The sequence below is a fragment of the Fundulus heteroclitus genome, chromosome 19 (assembly GCF_011125445.2).
Source record: "Fundulus heteroclitus isolate FHET01 chromosome 19, MU-UCD_Fhet_4.1, whole genome shotgun sequence".
Lineage (NCBI taxonomy): Eukaryota > Metazoa > Chordata > Actinopteri > Cyprinodontiformes > Fundulidae > Fundulus > Fundulus heteroclitus.
This window is the reverse complement of record NC_046379.1, coordinates 15,389,379-15,407,384: the sequence shown is the minus strand read 5'-3', so window position 1 is coordinate 15,407,384 and position 18,006 is coordinate 15,389,379. Positions and strand designations below refer to the sequence as shown.

General features: G+C 38.7%; 2 protein-coding genes across 2 annotated transcripts; one reads left to right on the top strand and one right to left on the bottom strand.

Annotated features, from left to right (window-relative positions):
* Positions 1–1,805: 1,805 nt before the first annotated feature.
* LOC105925946 (probable histone deacetylase 1-B) lies at positions 1,806–10,127 on the top strand. Its single transcript, XM_012862062.3, has 14 exons — positions 1,806–1,957; positions 2,587–2,699; positions 2,780–2,897; positions 5,304–5,378; positions 5,463–5,601; positions 6,417–6,558; positions 6,643–6,735; positions 6,818–6,926; positions 7,013–7,153; positions 8,607–8,715; positions 8,845–8,972; positions 9,082–9,249; positions 9,327–9,378; positions 9,470–10,127. The coding sequence occupies exons 1-14, from the start codon at positions 1,906–1,908 to the stop codon at positions 9,495–9,497; spliced, it is 1,467 nt and encodes a 488-aa protein (XP_012717516.1). The 5' UTR covers positions 1,806–1,905; the 3' UTR covers positions 9,498–10,127.
* Positions 10,128–10,189: 62 nt separating this feature from the next.
* tmem54a (transmembrane protein 54a) lies at positions 10,190–16,256 on the bottom strand. Its single transcript, XM_012862063.3, has 6 exons — positions 16,107–16,256; positions 13,132–13,328; positions 12,967–13,026; positions 12,548–12,745; positions 12,314–12,451; positions 10,190–10,531 (listed from the first exon to the last, which is right to left on the bottom strand). Exons 1-6 carry the CDS (start codon positions 16,117–16,119, stop codon positions 10,412–10,414), a joined length of 726 nt encoding a protein of 241 aa, XP_012717517.2. The 5' UTR covers positions 16,120–16,256; the 3' UTR covers positions 10,190–10,411.
* Between the last annotated feature and the right edge of the window lie 1,750 nt (positions 16,257–18,006).

Here is an 18,006-nt window from a genome sequence, read left to right as displayed (position 1 = left end):
AGATGCCAACAATATATCCTGAAATAGCAGAATACATCTTAAAAATGTTTGAAGAGATTTTAGAAAACATTAAAATAGCAAAAGAATGTATTTAAAAATATCACTGCTTAAAAACTAAAGTCGAGATGTCTCCCATTTTTTCAGTGTTTAATAGAGCAGCATTTCTAATATCAATAGGTATTGGGTTTTATGGCTTTGGAGTTTATTTAACAAATATACGATCACTGATCTTCCACATGTAATAAGAACAATTCCCTCTTATTATTCTTGCATTTTAGAAATAATAATAATTTTGGTAATCCTAATTTACCTAAAACAGGTAAACTTTAGGTAGATTAACTGTCAGACAACGAGGATCAAAAGTATTTTTCTTTTTTTACAATAAACATAAATATCTAATTTCAACTGTACATGAGAGGAGAGTTTATAGTGGTGGCAAAAAACTAAATTTTACTTGTTTTACTGGTAATGTTTGACCTGAATGTTTCACATCTCACTTACACATTGTAATGGATGATTGGATTGGTCAGTCAAGGTGGGAGGTCTTTATAGAGATGAAATACAAAAGTATGTACAGTTTCTGGTGTTAATAATGATTAAATAAAAAGGAGCAAAAATACTTCATGTCACAAAGTAACAAATGTGGGCAGAAGAAACACATTTCCAAATCTCTGTTTTCCACAACACAAACCCTTGAAATCAATACTCTCACAGTGTGTGATGCATGTTAGTATAAAGGTCTTCATGCCTTAAAGTTAAAGTAACTTCTACATGCAAAAAAGCATAAAGTAAATTTAAATTCCAAGTAAAAATTTGCATCAGCCATCTTGGTACACTCCCTGCCATGCACGATGGAGCAAGGGTACACAAAGCATCACTTAAAAGAAAAATACAACTGATAATTATACCACAGGGAAGAAGTGGTGGGCACCAAAACAAGGTTTTAAGTCACCAGAAACCTTCATTTTAAGATGGAATAGTGTCCTTTTTTCCAATTGAATTAATATCACTGTAATTTAAAACACAGTATATTTGAACTTTCTTAGTGCACAGTTTAAATGTACTGTAACATAATGTTAACAGATCACACAATACACTTCAGAGAACATCATAGCTGTACTTGTGAAAATTGCACACTCTTCAGCATTAAACAAGTGTTAAAACCACAAAAATATTTACAGCAATACCACTGCTTAGATTAGACTAGATATAAAATCTCATGATGATGTTGGACGAGCAAAACAATTATAAAGTATTGTTTGTTATACACTTCCTCCATTCTAGAGTCAGAATAGTTTCATTAGAATCAGAATTAGCTTTATTGGCCAATTGGCCAATATTTTGTGCACCCAACCGCCGAAAAAACAAACAAACAAGGTATATGACTTCAGTTTTACATGCTCACAGTGAGCAGACATTAGGTACAAACATATGAACTTTGGAGTGAGTAAATAAATAATACAAACGAAGAAAAAAAATCATATCTGTGTGTGCATACCAAGTATTTCTTTGTTTCTTTTTTAAATGCAAGTTTTAATTGTGAAAATGTGAAAAAATTGTTTCCCAGGAGAGGAGCTGACAAGTCAGGGTGTCCATTCATGTGTTTATTAGTGACAGTCTAGGGAAATAAACTGTGGCTACAGAAACAATCTGGTTCTCACTTATTAGAATGAGAACCAAACCGAGTTTGCATGTTAAGAAACGTACAACAGAGGTAAAGCCATCTCCTAGCTGCAGAGGGAGAAAGCGCAGCTCGTTGCTGCACGTAGGAAACGTGAACCCTTTGTGTCCCTCTGGCGCCCCCTGTGGCCAGCTGCTGACATCACACCCCATTGACCGAACGTGTCGCTGTTGTCTCCTTTCCTGCACCGTGGGGTTGAAAACATCCGAAAAACAGGAGTAAAAATGGCATTCACCTCCCAAGGCACAAAGAAAAAAGTTTGCTACTACTATGATGGTGAGTACAGCCACAGTTGCACTTTAGCAAGTCGACTCGTTAATGGTTGAAACCCGACAGTTTACATCTGCCAATTTCACCTCTTGCTAACCTAAGCTAACGCCGCTAGCTTGAGACGCCGCCTGCTCTCCTCGCCTCACCCAACAACAATATGTTGGCGTGATAAAACCCCAAATAAGTTGTAAGTTCGCCCATAACGAAAGATTGCTCCCAGAAATGCAGTTCTTTGTGTTTTTTTCGAGCGCTGTTTGTACTTTGATACGATCAGCCAATCAGCTAGCGCGCTAACATATTTATGTTGGTTCATTGTCGGTAAAATGGGTTATTGCTGGGGAAATATCCTCCTTTCTACCTTCAAAAGTTGGTGCAAATGATCAAATCAACATTAACTTATTGTAAAGAGCCAGCGGGTCGATCTGGTTCATTTTGTTCCTCTTTCTTTGGTGTCGCTGATAAGATAGTGGGCAGACCCCAGTAGATGTGTTTAGTGATTGATAGATGACGTCACTGCATTCATGTACATTGAGTGTAATGTTTGCTTTATAAGTCTTAATTTGACTGTATGATTTTGTTTAAAGCAAAAAATAATCACCCAGTGTGCTAATTTGCTGCATTTGTTCCCACTTCAGGTGATGTTGGGAATTACTACTACGGTCAGGGCCATCCCATGAAGCCTCACCGCATCCGCATGACACACAACCTGCTGCTCAACTATGGCCTCTACAGAAAGATGGAGATATATGTATGTGGAATGATGAAAGCAGGGTTTGTACTACCTTGTTGCAAAGACGGAATATAATCCATGGTTCTAATTTGTTCCAGCGTCCACACAAAGCCAGCGGAGAGGAGATGACCAAGTACCACAGCGACGATTACATCAGGTTCTTGCGCTCCATCAGGCCGGACAACATGTCGGAGTACAGCAAACAGATGCAGAGATGTAAGTTTCGTCTGAAAGGTTGATAAAATCTTCCCGTTACGTTGTTGTATTTACATCCACCTTGGTTGATTCAGATAACATTGACCTGACTAAGTCATTCGTGCATGCCGTATGTAACGCCTCCTGAGCAATCAGGTGACAGACACCAGCTTTACATGGAAACAAATGTTTAGTCACAGGGCAGGATGTCTGCTGCGAAACCAATAAAAGATTGTGTTGCAGTCAACTATTTGAAACTATTTTTAAGTCCCTAAATCAGAAAATCTTCATTTATCAGTAGTTAGTTTGAAAGAATTAGTCATTTTATCTTACAAGGAAACTATGGATTACTGTTTTAAAAGAATATAAGATTTCTAGGTTTCCCCGAAATGCATAAAATAATCATGAAAATCACAACATTTTTGGGATCATGGTAAAACGGACTAGCAGCAACTCTAAATCAATGATAAAAACATCTACTACGTACCGATTAGCTAAAGCATAGATGTAGGGGAAGATTTCCACAATCTCTAGGGCAGTGGTCTGAAACTCAAATCCTAAGGAGCTGGTGTCCTGTGTGTCCCTTGTCCTACACTGGGATGCAGTTAAGCTCTACAGAGCCCTGCTAATGATCTAATATTTTACTCAGGCATGTTGAAGTAGAATCAGAATCAGATATACTTTAATAATCCCAGAGGGAAATTGCTGTTTCAGTACAACCGCCATGGGAGCCGATTTACTGAGGCCTTGCTGCCAAGGACAACCGCCTTACACGGTGCCCACAGGGCGCTGCCATTAGAGGCATCTAAAAGTTGCAGGACATGGCCCTCTAGAACTATCAACTTCAGCACAACAGGAAAACTGTGCCTTGCTCGGTCAAATCTGCTTGTTTCTCTTGACTCTGAGCGAGGGGGCAAGGTGGTTTCTGCTTCAACAGTGAGGCGGTTTGCCATAGGTTACGTTGAGGCTGTCAGGCCGCTCTCCTGCAACCAGAGGCTTAGAGGTTTCCAACATATGAATTATGTTGGCATGTTGAATTAAATTAGGCAAAGATCTGTTTTGCAGCATGTGGAGGAGGGGAAAAAATCCTGGAATCCTTCCTGAAACTTTGCATATAAAATATGGAAATGTGGTCCACAGTGAAGAGACAAAAACGTTTAACACAACTGAATCAAGGGGGATCAAGCCTGTTGAATTTTGGAAGGGACAAGTTTATCTTGATGGTCAAAAGATTGAACTTTACTGATTCACAGCCTCTCTTTCCTAAGACAGAAAAAAAGGAGAGATTACTGCATCTACTGCATACCAACAATGACCTTTTTCCAAAATAATGGTGTTTTTTATATAAGATAAGATAGTCTTTATTGATCTCACAATGGAGAAATTCACTCGTCACATCGGCTCATACAATGAGCATACATATGAGCAAAAATATACATCAACTGTTTAAAATTTCAGAAAAACACCAGTCTTTAGAGGAATATCATTTAGGGATGTTGAGAAGGTCACCCCAACAATTACACTAAATGACCTGATGAACTGGGCAGGAGCGCAAAGAGTTTTTGTGTGTGAAAAGTCAAAAGTTTACAATGTTTGTTCATGTTGCAATCAACAGGTCTGCTGATGTTTGTGTAACAGCTAGGATACATTCAATTACTTTACATAATTTGTTATTAAGCGCAGTTGAGACATATCTGGGACACCTTTTTCTGGTATCATTGAGGCTAGAGATTTCCAATTATGTGATTTTGTAACTTAACAGAAACACTGTGGGACGAATAAAGAAGAATGAATCATGTGGAATTACAGAGCTCAGCATCAGCGCACAGACACTAAAGATTTTAACCCATAAAAGCTCCACTGCGGCACACAGCCAGTACTGTAGATATATTCATATGTGAATGAGACAGGACGTCTTAATGTGCAGGTACATCAGCAGTATCAGCAGCTCCAAAACAATCAGAATACATTAGTACTGTCATACTGCAGAGAAAACATACTCTGTCCTGTGATCAGTGTAATCCAAGACCCGTCCTTTATATTGAAGACGACTCCAAACAGCAAATTCACAAACTTTTTCAGGCAAAGGGTTATTTTTTGTAATAGAGATGGTTATGAAATTCAGGTCAGTCAGTATAAAATAAGCAGATTTTCTTTGTAATTGAAAGATAATGACAGATCTGCTGCCTCCAGGTCATGGAGGCGAATCTTCAGTGTGTCTCAGGATGAATTGTGATACAAGTATCTCAGATCACCTCTGAAGCCGTCTGATGGAAACTGTCCTCAAAACGTTTTGCTTGCTTTCGAGCAGCATATTTAGTCCTGTCCAGATGTGCTTGGGTCGCTCAGGGCAGATGTTTGTGGCAGGTCTGAAGGGTGTTTATGGGCAGCCTGAACATTACGGATGTCTCTGATGTTGTTTTGCAGTTAATGTGGGAGAGGACTGTCCAGTCTTTGACGGCTTGTTTGAGTTCTGCCAGCTCTCTGCAGGGGGATCTGTTGGTGAGCTATCCTCTTTGAGAAAAGTCCGGTGAATTGTGTGTGTTGGAAAAACTTTAAATTCTCACTCTTCTCCCCGTGTTCCAGCGGGCGCCGTGAAGTTGAACAAACAGCAGACAGACATCGCGATCAACTGGGCCGGGGGGCTTCACCACGCCAAGAAGTCGGAAGCCTCTGGGTTTTGCTACGTCAACGACATCGTACTGGCTATCCTGGAGTTACTGAAGTGAGTGTGACGGGAAGGAGGATACTCTGTATGCGTGGTGACCACTGAGCTATATAATACACTGGAGTGCTGATTTTGCCGAAAAACTGAAGTCACTGGCCGCCATCTTGCTACTCCCTACTCTCACAGAATCCCATAGGATTTGGTTGCAACAACAAGCAGTTTTCTGGCTGTGTGAAAATGTTTCACAGGTAATTCTACAGTCAGTGGATGTACTAACACTATCAACTACTAGGAAATTAGGTGCTGAAATATTTTACATGTTATTCATATTAAATATATATATATATATATACTTATATAGTATATGTATATATATATATATATGTGTATGTGTATATATATATATATATATATATGTATATATATATATATATATATGTGTATATATAAGTATGTGTATATATATGTATACACGTATGTAAATTTATGTTTTTGTATATTGTTATTTATATATTTATAAATGTTAAACATAAATATTTAAATTAATAAAATGCAAAATATTTCAGCACATATAAAAGTATATGGCATTTGACATTTCAAAAGTCTTAATCCCCCCCTGAACATGAGAAATCCTCGTTATTCGATGCTGTAGCGCACATATTCCCTAGTTACTGGGGAGAAATAGGGAGTACCAATATGGCGGCTGGTGGCTTCAAAGCGACTCGTTCAAACAGACGGTGATTAGCACTCCAGTGTATTATATAGCTCAGTGGTGGTGACGGCATTTCACGCTTATAATGGTTATAATCGTAATATTCAACATAACATGCATTAAAACAGCTGGAATAAAAGAAAACTTTTCTAATTTGTAGATACCATCAGAGAGTTTTGTATATAGATATTGACATCCATCATGGAGACGGTGTGGAGGAGGCCTTCTACACCACGGACCGTGTCATGACTGTGTCCTTCCACAAGTATGGAGAGTACTTCCCAGGCACTGGTGACCTCAGGGTATGTCCCTAATGACCACATTTACACATGTCACAGTGCTGTAATAATAAGAATAACAATTATCATTTTTATTGTTCTTTTAAGGACATCGGTGCTGGAAAGGGTAAATATTATGCTGTGAATTATCCACTGAGAGATGGGATTGATGACGAGTCCTATGAAGCCATTTTCAAACCTGTGAGTTAGTAAAATCCAGTGTTTTGAATGTTATTTGATGCATAAATAAAAATCATTGAGTTGTTTTTTTCTTCTTCTGTAGATCATGGCAAAGGTGATGGAGATGTACCAGCCCAGTGCAGTGGTCCTCCAGTGCGGCGCTGACTCTCTGTCAGGGGACAGACTCGGCTGCTTCAACCTCACAATTAAAGGCAAGATAATCAAAGGCAGATGGGACTTATAGTATCTCAGTTTTTAATGTTTCCTTTATTGAATATTTTTCGTTATGTCTGCTTAGGCCATGCCAAGTGTGTGGAGTACATAAAGAGCTTCAACCTGCCGCTGCTGATGCTGGGAGGAGGCGGCTATACCATCCGTAACGTGGCACGCTGCTGGACATTCGAGACTGCTGTGGCCCTTGATAGCTCCATCCCCAACGGTAGGATTTTATTCCCGTCTGCTCCCAAGTTTATTCCTTGATTTTCTTTTTTTATTATTATTATTTATTTATTCCCCCCAATGTCAGACAAGGAAGCAGCATGTTTTAACTTGCCTTTATAATATATCCAAAGGTATGCCTCCATTTAGCTCAGATGTGAATGAACCAATCAGAAGCCTAAAAAGTCATGACATGATCATCTAGCTTTGACAAGTTGTTTAAAGGCATATTTATCTTGGTGTATGTGACTTTCTGAATTTGAATAAAGCAATAAATAAATCCCCATTATTTTGATATTTAGAAAATTTATTTTAATTTAGTTTATCCTAAATGGCACACGACAGGAAAAGTCAAATCTGATTCATTGTCAGTGTGGAGAGGAAAAAAATGGTCTTTTGATACATAAATATCTGGCTTCATCTATAGGTATGTGTTCACTGATTGGAAAAAGAGGATTTTTCAGTTTCTGACTGGCTAGTCATGAGTCAAGGGTGATCGGATAAGTTCCCTTTACATATTTACATTTAGTTGGTGGTGCAGTATGAGCACAGGCTGCCATCTGATGAATAATCAAGTCTGTTTTGAATCAGGACTTGAGATTTGAAATGTCAAATTGGAATAATTAAGGAAATCAATCATGTATTTTACCAATTTCATCAGTACACTGCAAAAATAGAACTAAAAGTAAGTGAAATTTTCTTGAAATCATTGTAATTTTCCTTAATTAGAGCAGGTTAATAAGACTATTTGCCAATGGAATAAGATTTTTGCACTTAAAATAGGAACAATTCATCTCCATCGTCTTATTTCATGTGCAAGATGTCTAATTATGTTATTTTAGAGATGAATTGTTCCTATTTTAAGTGCAGAAATCTCATTCTATTGGCAAATAGTCTTATCTACCTGCTCAAATCAAGGAAAAATACACTAATTTCAAGAAATTTTTACTTATTTTTAGTTCCCTTTTTGCAGTGTATATAAGTGATATATTAGACAGATAAAGGTGTCTACCTATAAAATTGGATGTTGGATTCCGATACGTAAATCTTTAGCACTTTTTTAAGAATACAGATAGACATGATAGCAAATTAGTAATTTCAATAGTAGGTTTTACACCTTAGTGTTTAAGTTTCAGATTTTGATTGACACTCGATTTATAAGACTTTGAAAAAAACCTTTATGTCAAAGAATTATTCAAGTTAAATGTAGCCAAATTTGTTGAAAATTAGTGTTAAAATTGAAATATTAACTTAAAAAAAAACTTATCTTGACTGCCAGCTGTGCTGTTGTTGGAGTTGGCTCTTTAACACTGCAGGTAAAGATGGAGGACATCCTAAATTAAATATTAAAATTACACCTTTTTAAATGGTAGATAACTAAAATACACAAAGAACTTTCTGTATTTAGGTAGAAATTCTATATTTACTGTAAATTGTTTCTCTCAAATCGACAGAGCTCCCATACAACGACTACTTTGAGTACTTTGGACCAGACTTCAAGCTGCACATCAGCCCGTCCAACATGACCAATCAGAACACGAACGACTACCTGGAGAAGATCAAGTGAGCCACAGCAACATGTTTCACATTCAGACTATTCACTGGTAGCTTTAGATTACAGGATAAAAGTAGCGTTTCTTAACCTCATGTTTTAGCTGAAGACTTAAAGTATTCCTGCATCGCACCCTTTAGGCAGCGCTTGTTTGAGAACCTGCGAATGTTGCCTCACGCCCCTGGAGTCCAGATGCAAGCCATCCCCGAAGACGCCGTGCACGAGGACAGCGGCGATGAAGACGAAGATCAGAACAAGCGCATATCGAGTAAAGACGTTTCTCACGAGCAGTTTACGACCCTTTTTCATACAGTAGTTGCTCTGATGAGGAAAAGCAGCATCTTCTAATGTGCTTCTTCCATTCTCATTACATTCAGTCCGGGCTCACGACAAAAGGATAGCGTGTGAAGAAGAGTTCTCTGACTCTGAGGACGAAGGCGAAGGAGGCCGCAGGAATACCGCCAGCTACAAGAAAGCCAAGAGGACCAAAACCGAAGGAGAGAAGGAGGCGGAAGAGAAGAAGAAAGGTGCAGAGGAAACGAAAGGTATTCAGCCTTTTCCGTCCTCATCCTCTTAAGATCCTGTTACTTAATGATCTGAGTCGTTCAATTTGTTTTTACAGAAGTTAAAGAAGAGGAGAAAGTACCAGAGGAGGAAAAAATGGACACGTCAAAGTGAGAAAACACTGCACATACACATTGACCATGATGCCGAGGAGGTGGTTAACAGGAGGCGGTAATCATTTCCTTCCTCTGGCTCCTTTAGGCCAAATGAGGAGCCCAAGACACCTTGAGGTCCTGAGCTCCCAGTGATGCCAGCACATCAGATCAGAGCTGGTCTTAAAGTGACGTTGTTTTTGGTTTGAATAAACAATCCTATTGGACTGTTGCAGTGAAAGCTGGTAAAGGACTGTATATTTTGAGACCAATGGAGAGTAATTATTTGCTCTTTTTAAGAAAAATCTTTGCAACTTTGCTGTTTTTGGACAAATTGTTTTGAGTATTTTTTTTTGTATGGGTTTTCATCTTTTTTTATTTACTATATTTGCTTTGTGGGTTGTGGAGACATCTGTTAAAAACAGCTTGGCATGTGTCCAGTTTATATACATGGATCTAATTTAACTCTTACATCGTATCTTTTGACCCCACTTGTGTTATATGCCTTTGGAGTCGTAGCAGAATAATGTAGACATGTTTGATCCTTTTCTAGAAAACGTGTGACTGGTCTTGTCTGCCAAAATCTGTAAGATTTGTATATTTTTGGTTTGTTCTTTTTAAGAAAATCTCATTTGAATATTTTTAAGTTAGCTGGATATAAATCAACTTGTGTGTACTTCTCAGTTGCAGAATCACTTTTGGGATTTTTCAGAGACTTTAACAAAAGCTGTCGAGGTTACAACTGTATTAAAGTTTTTTTTAATAACTATAGAAAGTACAAGTTTTATTTCCACACTGGAAAAAAAATACACAAAAATGAAGGCATTTCAAGCAGATTCTTAAAAACAATACAAACATGGTAAAAGCATTTGGACCATAATATCATCCCATCTTAAAAAATAAAAACGAGCATAAATACTAAAATGCAACTGATTTAGCCAATTTTAAAGTCCAAATATTTCCAAATATTTGATTTGTAACAGATTTTCTCCAGTCTGTTCAGACAGTTTTCCATCCTGTTGAGTTGCATGAAACCAGTATTTCTGCTGGTTTAGACCCAATCACTCTGCGTCTCTGCGCTTTGCAGCAGCTCATCCTCCTCTGCAGGCTCGTCTTTGGGTTCTGGTTCTGGAAGCGGCTTTGGGGTTTCGGCTCTTCTCTGGAGTCTAACCTGAAAGTAGAAAACAAAACATGATTCAGCCAGTCCTCACTTAAAAAACATAACCTGACAACTTCATGTCATTTACTGATTAGTTAAAAAAAAATGTGATTCCTACTTCTGTTTGAAATTATGTTTCTATATGTTGTGGGAAAAAAACCGAATACCTGAATTTAGTAGGTCTGGTAAAATAATAGAAAACCAAAAGGACCGTAAACAGTTGAGGCATTGCATTTTTCTTGAACTCAATTTTTAGTATAGACTGAATTAAAAGCTCCAGGGTTTGCTTTCCTGTGAATTACTGGACCAATATTTAGTTGTATAACCACCGTTCCTGGGAACTGTTTTACATCTCTACATGGAGTTAATCAACCTTTGGCACCTGTAGAGTATTCCCCAGGATAAATGGACTAGATCGCCCTACTCCTCTGCAAATTTCTGAATTCTCTCAAACTGTGTGCTTGTCTCAACAACTTGAATCTTGTTGGTTTGGAATCAGGCTGGTGCTTACCAACTGGTATTTGGGGTCATTGACTTGTTGCAACAGCCATATTTCCTATTTACCATAAGGCAAGATGACCTCTTCAAGTGTTTTGATGTATAAAAACAGTTTAAATAGGCCCTACATCACAATATAAGAACCATCCCCATACCATGAAACCTGCCCCTCCCTGCTTCACTGGTGCAAACACTGGGGATAGTAAACAATGTTGTTGCCCAGTCTCCATCTCTAAACAGCATTTCATTCCTTCTCACTCAGCCATGCTGACACTTTTTGAGGTCAGCCACAGACCTGCACCTCCATAAATCATCGAACTCCATCTTTATTTCCTTGAAAACTGAACACCACCACTCAGCGCATGGACCTAAACGTTAAATGTTTTTCCTGGAGTAAGAAAGGCCACTGCGAAAATACAGGTGACATTTCTGAAACCCTGAACAGGGTAGAGAAATTACCAACAAAAAAAAAAAAAAAAACGTGCCAAATGTTGGTGTACTCCTAGAGTGTCTCTACAACAAGACAAAACCCTTAAAACTTTATTTGTGATGATCCTATTAACTCAGATTACTGTGCAAATAACAGTTTATTTGAAGATTTCTATATTTGACCATGTTTGTTTTCTTTAATTTAATGAAATTTAACAAATATCTGCATGAAGGGCGTGGCAGTGGCACAGGGGTAGAGGATGTGGACTTTTACTGTCTGTCTTCCTTTTCTCTCTCTGCCTTATTTCCTGTCAGCTCACTTTCAAATAATGGCTAAAAGTGCACCTCAAAAAAAATATATATCTTCCTCATTACGATCTTTAAATGTTTCTTTAGACATAATACCATGAAATTCTGAACATAAAACTACATCAAAAAGCTGGAAAGGTCCAATCCACCAGGATTCCTGCAGGACTTGGATTTCACAAATGTCCTTATTCAAGGACCCAATCTTTACTTTTTATTTATTTTTATGTAAAATTTTGGTGAATATGTCTTAATTTGCTTTAATCCAGTTGTCTCAACCTGAAACACCCATGGGGGCTGGTGTCCAGCAACTTTTAGATGTTTCCCTTGCCGGACATACCTGAATGAAACGACTAAAATGCCTCACTAGCATGCAGGTCAAGCTCTACGGAGCTCTGCTAAAAGCCCGAATTTGAGTCAGGAGCATTAAAGCAGATGCAAACCTAAAGGTTGAAGGACGACGGCCCTCAACGACTAGAGTTTGGCGACCACTGATTTAATGCATCAAAAATAACAGCAATAAATGCAGCAAGCCATGAGTCCAACATGACAGGAGCTTACCCTCTTTGCCTGGAGGGGCTCCTTCCTGCACGGACAAAGGTACAGGAAGGAAGTGCAGGCAGCAAAACAGCGGAAGGTGAACACTGTTTCTAAGACGCACATCAAGACGAGAGGAATCCAAAGAATGATGCTGGTCGCCTTAATTTGCACACACACACACAAAAAAAAATCTTAATTATCTCATTGTAATATTAAAAGTTGCTGATCAAAGGCATGGATGAATACTGAACGTACATAGATACGAGTTGGATCGAAGGGACACTCTTTTGTAACGGTCGCTGCGCCAAAGTCCTCATCAAAGAAATTGCAGTATCTTTTTAGAATGCTCTTTTCTTTATGGGTAAAAGCTTTAACCAAAGACCATGACACACCCACGGCAGAGGCAACTCCTAAGAAAGCTGCCAGGATGCTGAAGACCAGCAGAACCCACATCTGCAAGAGAAACAAAGACATATGGGCATTTGTCAGACATAAACTCAATGTAAAACAGAAGATATCACAAACTAGTTCCTGTTCTGTACACGGTTATGCTATGTTGTGCTGGCACTTCTTTAAACAGCTTTTATATCTCCAAACACAGATGGCTTCTGACTGGAGCCGGCACATAACATTTGTGATCTGAACTGGAGGAGGTGGGAGAAGCTGATATTTACCAGGGTCTTGTTTTTCTTGTTCTTGGACAGGACAATAGCAATTATCCCGCTGATAATGCCCTAACGCAAAACAAGCAGAAACACCGTTCTTAACATATGAATTCCACATATTTACATTCAGCTGCAACATATTTAATGATTAAAAAAAAACTTGCATCTATTTACCATCAAGCCTGCCACAATGGCGATGATGTTAGAGATGGCGTACACAAGAATACGGCCACGGATCTTTACTATGATGTGCCTCAGCACAGCGCCGTGCACCAGTGCTCCCAGAAGAAAGTTGACATGGCCCACCAGCACCAGGGTCAGCCCCATCTTCATCAAGGCTTTGTTTTCTTTGAGGTTGGAACAGCATACTCCTAGGGGAAGCAGAAAGAGCTTATAGAGACGTAGCGTATACTTGACCTCGGTGAATGGAGGACCAAAAGCTAAACATGGTCAAAGTAAGCTGCAACGTTATGAGACACCTGTTGTTAAAATGCGTTTTAGTCTTCAAAGCTCTTTACACTAGAGCCAATTTCATCCAATCGCTCTCACATTCAAACACGATACACAGATCGGTGGGCAAATTCAGATTAAATGCTTTGCCAGAGGGCACATGGGCATGTGACAGGAAGAAGCTGGAATCAAAACTACAACTTTCGGTTGCAAGACAACTACTCTTCCCACTTCTACAGTCATGCCACCTTAAAAATAAATAAAGAAAAAAAGAACAATCAACCCCACTGGCACCACACTTAATGCCCCCCCACCAACATTTGTTTGATTTATAATCTACGCGTATCAAAGATACTTTCATTTACCCATGACTACCCATTTTCTGCGGTTGAGATATATATATATCACTTGGAAAGACAAGAGAATATGCCATCCAGGAAAGGAATGTGTCTTTACTCACTTTTTGTTAAACAACCTGCCATTATTTAAACCAAAGCTGCATGCTGAAAATATACAGTGGCTTTATTGCCATTTCTTGTCTCTAGAGTACATTGATGAGGTAGATTTGTATCCTCAGATGTAAGATATCAAATGATTGCAAGTCAGTAAATTGCTGAGATCAGAGCAAAAAAGTTTAAAACGTCTGGTAGCATGACAAAAAACAAACAAAAAAAAAAAAAACATCAACATGGTTGAGGACCGATATTTATCTTGCAACAAGCACAGCGAGGAATGTGGGAAAAGAGGTTAAATTAAAAATATCACTGTTGGAGATCTGCGACAAAGAGTGTCATTCTGTCACCAAGTCTTCAACTATCAACATGTCGACTGGTTGTTTGGGGGCAGATATAAACATATGGAGTTTGTTCAATGCTGTTGGGACTTTAACTGGTACAGTGTGCTTTGGTCAGACAAGCAACAACAAACGACACAGGTGGATCAAGGTCAAAACAGGATGAAATATGGATGCTGAGAACTTTGTCGGATTGCATTGCATCATGGGCTCTTTGAAATAGCAAATTTTGAGAGAAAATCTACTCGACTCTATACCAAACAGTCGCCAAGTCTTCCAACAAGATAATGTTACACATACTTCTTAAACAGCCATCGCCATCTCAGAAACCCTAAATCCTATGGAAAACCAGAAGAATGAGCTGAAGAGGAGACAGAAAGGGAAGATCTGGGAGTCATCTAGAAAGAAAGTGCGAAGAAGAATGATCAAAGATCTCTCTCTGCATGTGCCTTATGAAATGAAATGTTGAAGAAGACCAGGAGGGTTGGCAAAATGTGTATCCCAGGTACATTTCTTAATCTTTACCAGGCAGACCTATAATAGTGCAGGGTGTTGTATGCGAAGAAAAAAAAAAAAGGTTACATTATCAGAATTTTATAGAAAAGTTTGTCCCCTCCCCCGCAAAAAAAGAATGCAACTTTATTATGCACACATTTTAGTTTAAAAACCAGCAAAACAAAAAGAAATAGTGGCTTTACAGCATACTAACGACCAAAAGCTATGCAAAACGATCCCTATTCCATGCTTGGATTGCTAAGCATCCACACAACAGAAAGTCCATGCCAACAGTCCTGCTCAGAGTCTCTGTTCAGAGGGAAAGCCAAAACAACTGCAGATGGGAGGCTTGTAACCAGATCCTGAGCATGAACAAGACAATGCCTTGGGTGTGGGGTGTTCAAACACCCACCACCACATTTACATGACCTGAAGGGTCAGTCGGTGTCAAATACTCAGGTTCTCAAATGCTGTGGAAATATAAGCAATGTTTTTGGTCATAATATTGTCAGCCATCTCACCAAAAAAAACACCAAATACTCATAGTTTTTACTTTAAAACTGATGTTTTACTATTTAGCTAGGATGATAATTAAAGGAATAAAAATATTCTGTGAAAAGCTGCAGGAGTATGGTAATTGGGTGACACTAAAGTTGTCTTTCCAGTGGTTTGATATAAAATCTATCCACACCTGATTTTAACTTGTGAATAGTTTCAGAATCACGAACAGTTAAGTCTTGGAACCACTTCACTTTTCTCTATTATTTTATTCAATGTTCTTTTTGATTGACAGGTCAGACTTTCTTAAAGTATTTAAACATTTTTATCTGGACTTTGGCTACTTTACCACTCATTACCGGACAATTTTGGGAGCTGGATTTCACGAAAATGGGAAAGATCTGAAGACTCTGTAAAAGGCTCCTATAAAGAAAGCTGCTCTATCATGGCATCACACACAGCATAGCAAAAAAAATTATGAAAACCTTATGCTACTAAATAATCTTGAGAAAAAAAATAGAAAAACGTATCAATGATTAATTTAAACAAATAGTCACTTGAATGACGTAGTTGTAGCGCATTGACGCCTGAAAAAAGCAAACTTCACAGAGGGACCAAATGTTTGTTGCACAGGCCCCAGACGGAAGCTGACAGCGGTCAAATGGATTCTGTTTCACCCTCACTCATACAGGTGGCTCTTAAAAGGGAAACGCGTTTAGGGTGACTGAAACTGCACAGATCTCCATCAACCAAAGGAGGGAAAATAAGCAGGATTTGGATTTAAGCGTCTAGAAAAGGAATCCTCTCTAAAAACGTTTCCAAGTGCACAGACCACGCCTAAACATTCCACAACAAACCAAACAAACCCTCTCGGTTTCACTGAGGAACGCACTCCTCAGCGTCGTTTACGTACCTGAATTAACCATGATGGATTCTACGTCCCTTCAGATCACAGCTACTATTAGGAAAGTCAAGATAAAATCATTTCTGACGCTCTTTTCACAGCGAGCACTTGGCGGATCCCTGACTTCCGTGACTGACACTCACCTGAGGACAAACAGGCGCTGTCTACCTGAGCAGAAGCTCCGCCCACACAATGCTGGAGCGGCAGGTGTGTGTGTGTGTGTGTGTGTGTGGTGGGGTGGGGGACGACGACGACATTTAACTAGATCAGTAGCTGCAAGGTTCAAACTAAGAAAAAAACTGTTCAAATGAACCCCCATATTCACAGACCCTGTTAAAGCAGTCGAAAAAAAACTTCAATTCAATTTCAATTCAATTTTATTTATATAGCGCCAAATCATGAAACATGTCATCTCAAGGCACTTTACAAAGTCAAATTCAATCATATTATACAGATTGGGTCAGATTATACAGATTGGTCAAAAATGTCCTATATAAGGAAACCAGTTGATTGCATCAAAGTCCCGACAAGCAGCATTCACTCCTGGGGAACCGTAGAGCCACAGGAAGAGTCATCTGCATTGTACATGGCTTTGCTGCAATCCCTCATACTGAGCAAGCATGAAGCGACAGTGGGAAGAAAAACCACCCATTAACGGGAAAAAAAAACCTCCGGCAGAACCGGGCTCAGTATGAACGGTCATCTGCCTCGACCGACTGGGGTTACAGAAGACAGAACAGAGACACAACAAGAGAAACAAAAAAGCACAGAAGCACACATTGATCTAGTAATCTGTTCTACATTAGATGGTAGTAGCGGGTGAGCCGTCTTCTCTGGATGATGTCACAGTTAACAGAACGCCAGACCAGGTGTACCTACTATGAAGAGAAAAGAGAGAACAGAAAGTTAAAGCAGAAATGACAACACATAATGCATAATTGAAGAACAGTAGAACTCAATGTAGTGAGAAAATTAGATCCTGATATACTCCAGTAACCTAAGCCTATAGCAGTAAAACTATAAAGGTAGCTGAGAGTAACATGAGTCACTAGTTATAATTTTTGTCAAAAAGAAAAGTTTTAAGCCTAGTCTTAAAAGTAGACAGGGTGTCTGCCTCACGGACCAAAACCTAATGCTTTTTCATTTAGTTATATCATCTCATTATGGAAGACTATTTCAGCCACCGTCACAAACAAATAGAGAAATTTATCACATAATCGGGAATATGTCATGGCAGGAGATCTTATAATTAGTAGCATTACAAAATAGTTTGTTATATACAGCAGGAACTAGAGATTAAACACAACTAGACACATAACTATGTGTGGCATTCTACCGAATCGGTGCAAACTGCTGTCCCCAAGGGAAAAAAATAAATAAAATATGTGTATATATATATATATATATATATATATATATATATATATATATATATATATATATATATATATGTGTGTGTGTGTGTGTGTGTGTGTGTGTGTGTGTGTGTGTGTGTGTGTATTCAAAAATCATTTGAGTATGCACATTTTAAATGTTTACTATCCTTACTAAAGGTGGATTACACTTGAAGACCACACCTTTATGCCAGCGTGTGCCATTAACTCCACTGGTCAGGCTCAGATTGACACTGCTTTCTAATTACTGACTTCTTAAAATGTGTCTGTAATGTTACTTTCTATGGTTAGTTTATACAGGTATACAAACTGTATGCCAAATAACCGCAGCAGAGCAAAATCAGGAGCAGAGAGACTGAGTACAGAAAAGGTTGAGGGATGACTCTGTGAAGTATGAAGGGTACTTAATAAAGGAAAGAGAAAGAAATAACAAACGAAGGGACGAGGGAAAGTTGAAGAGTCTCACTGAGTTATCTGCAGGGGAGCAAATAAAGGAATGGAGGACAAGACAGAAA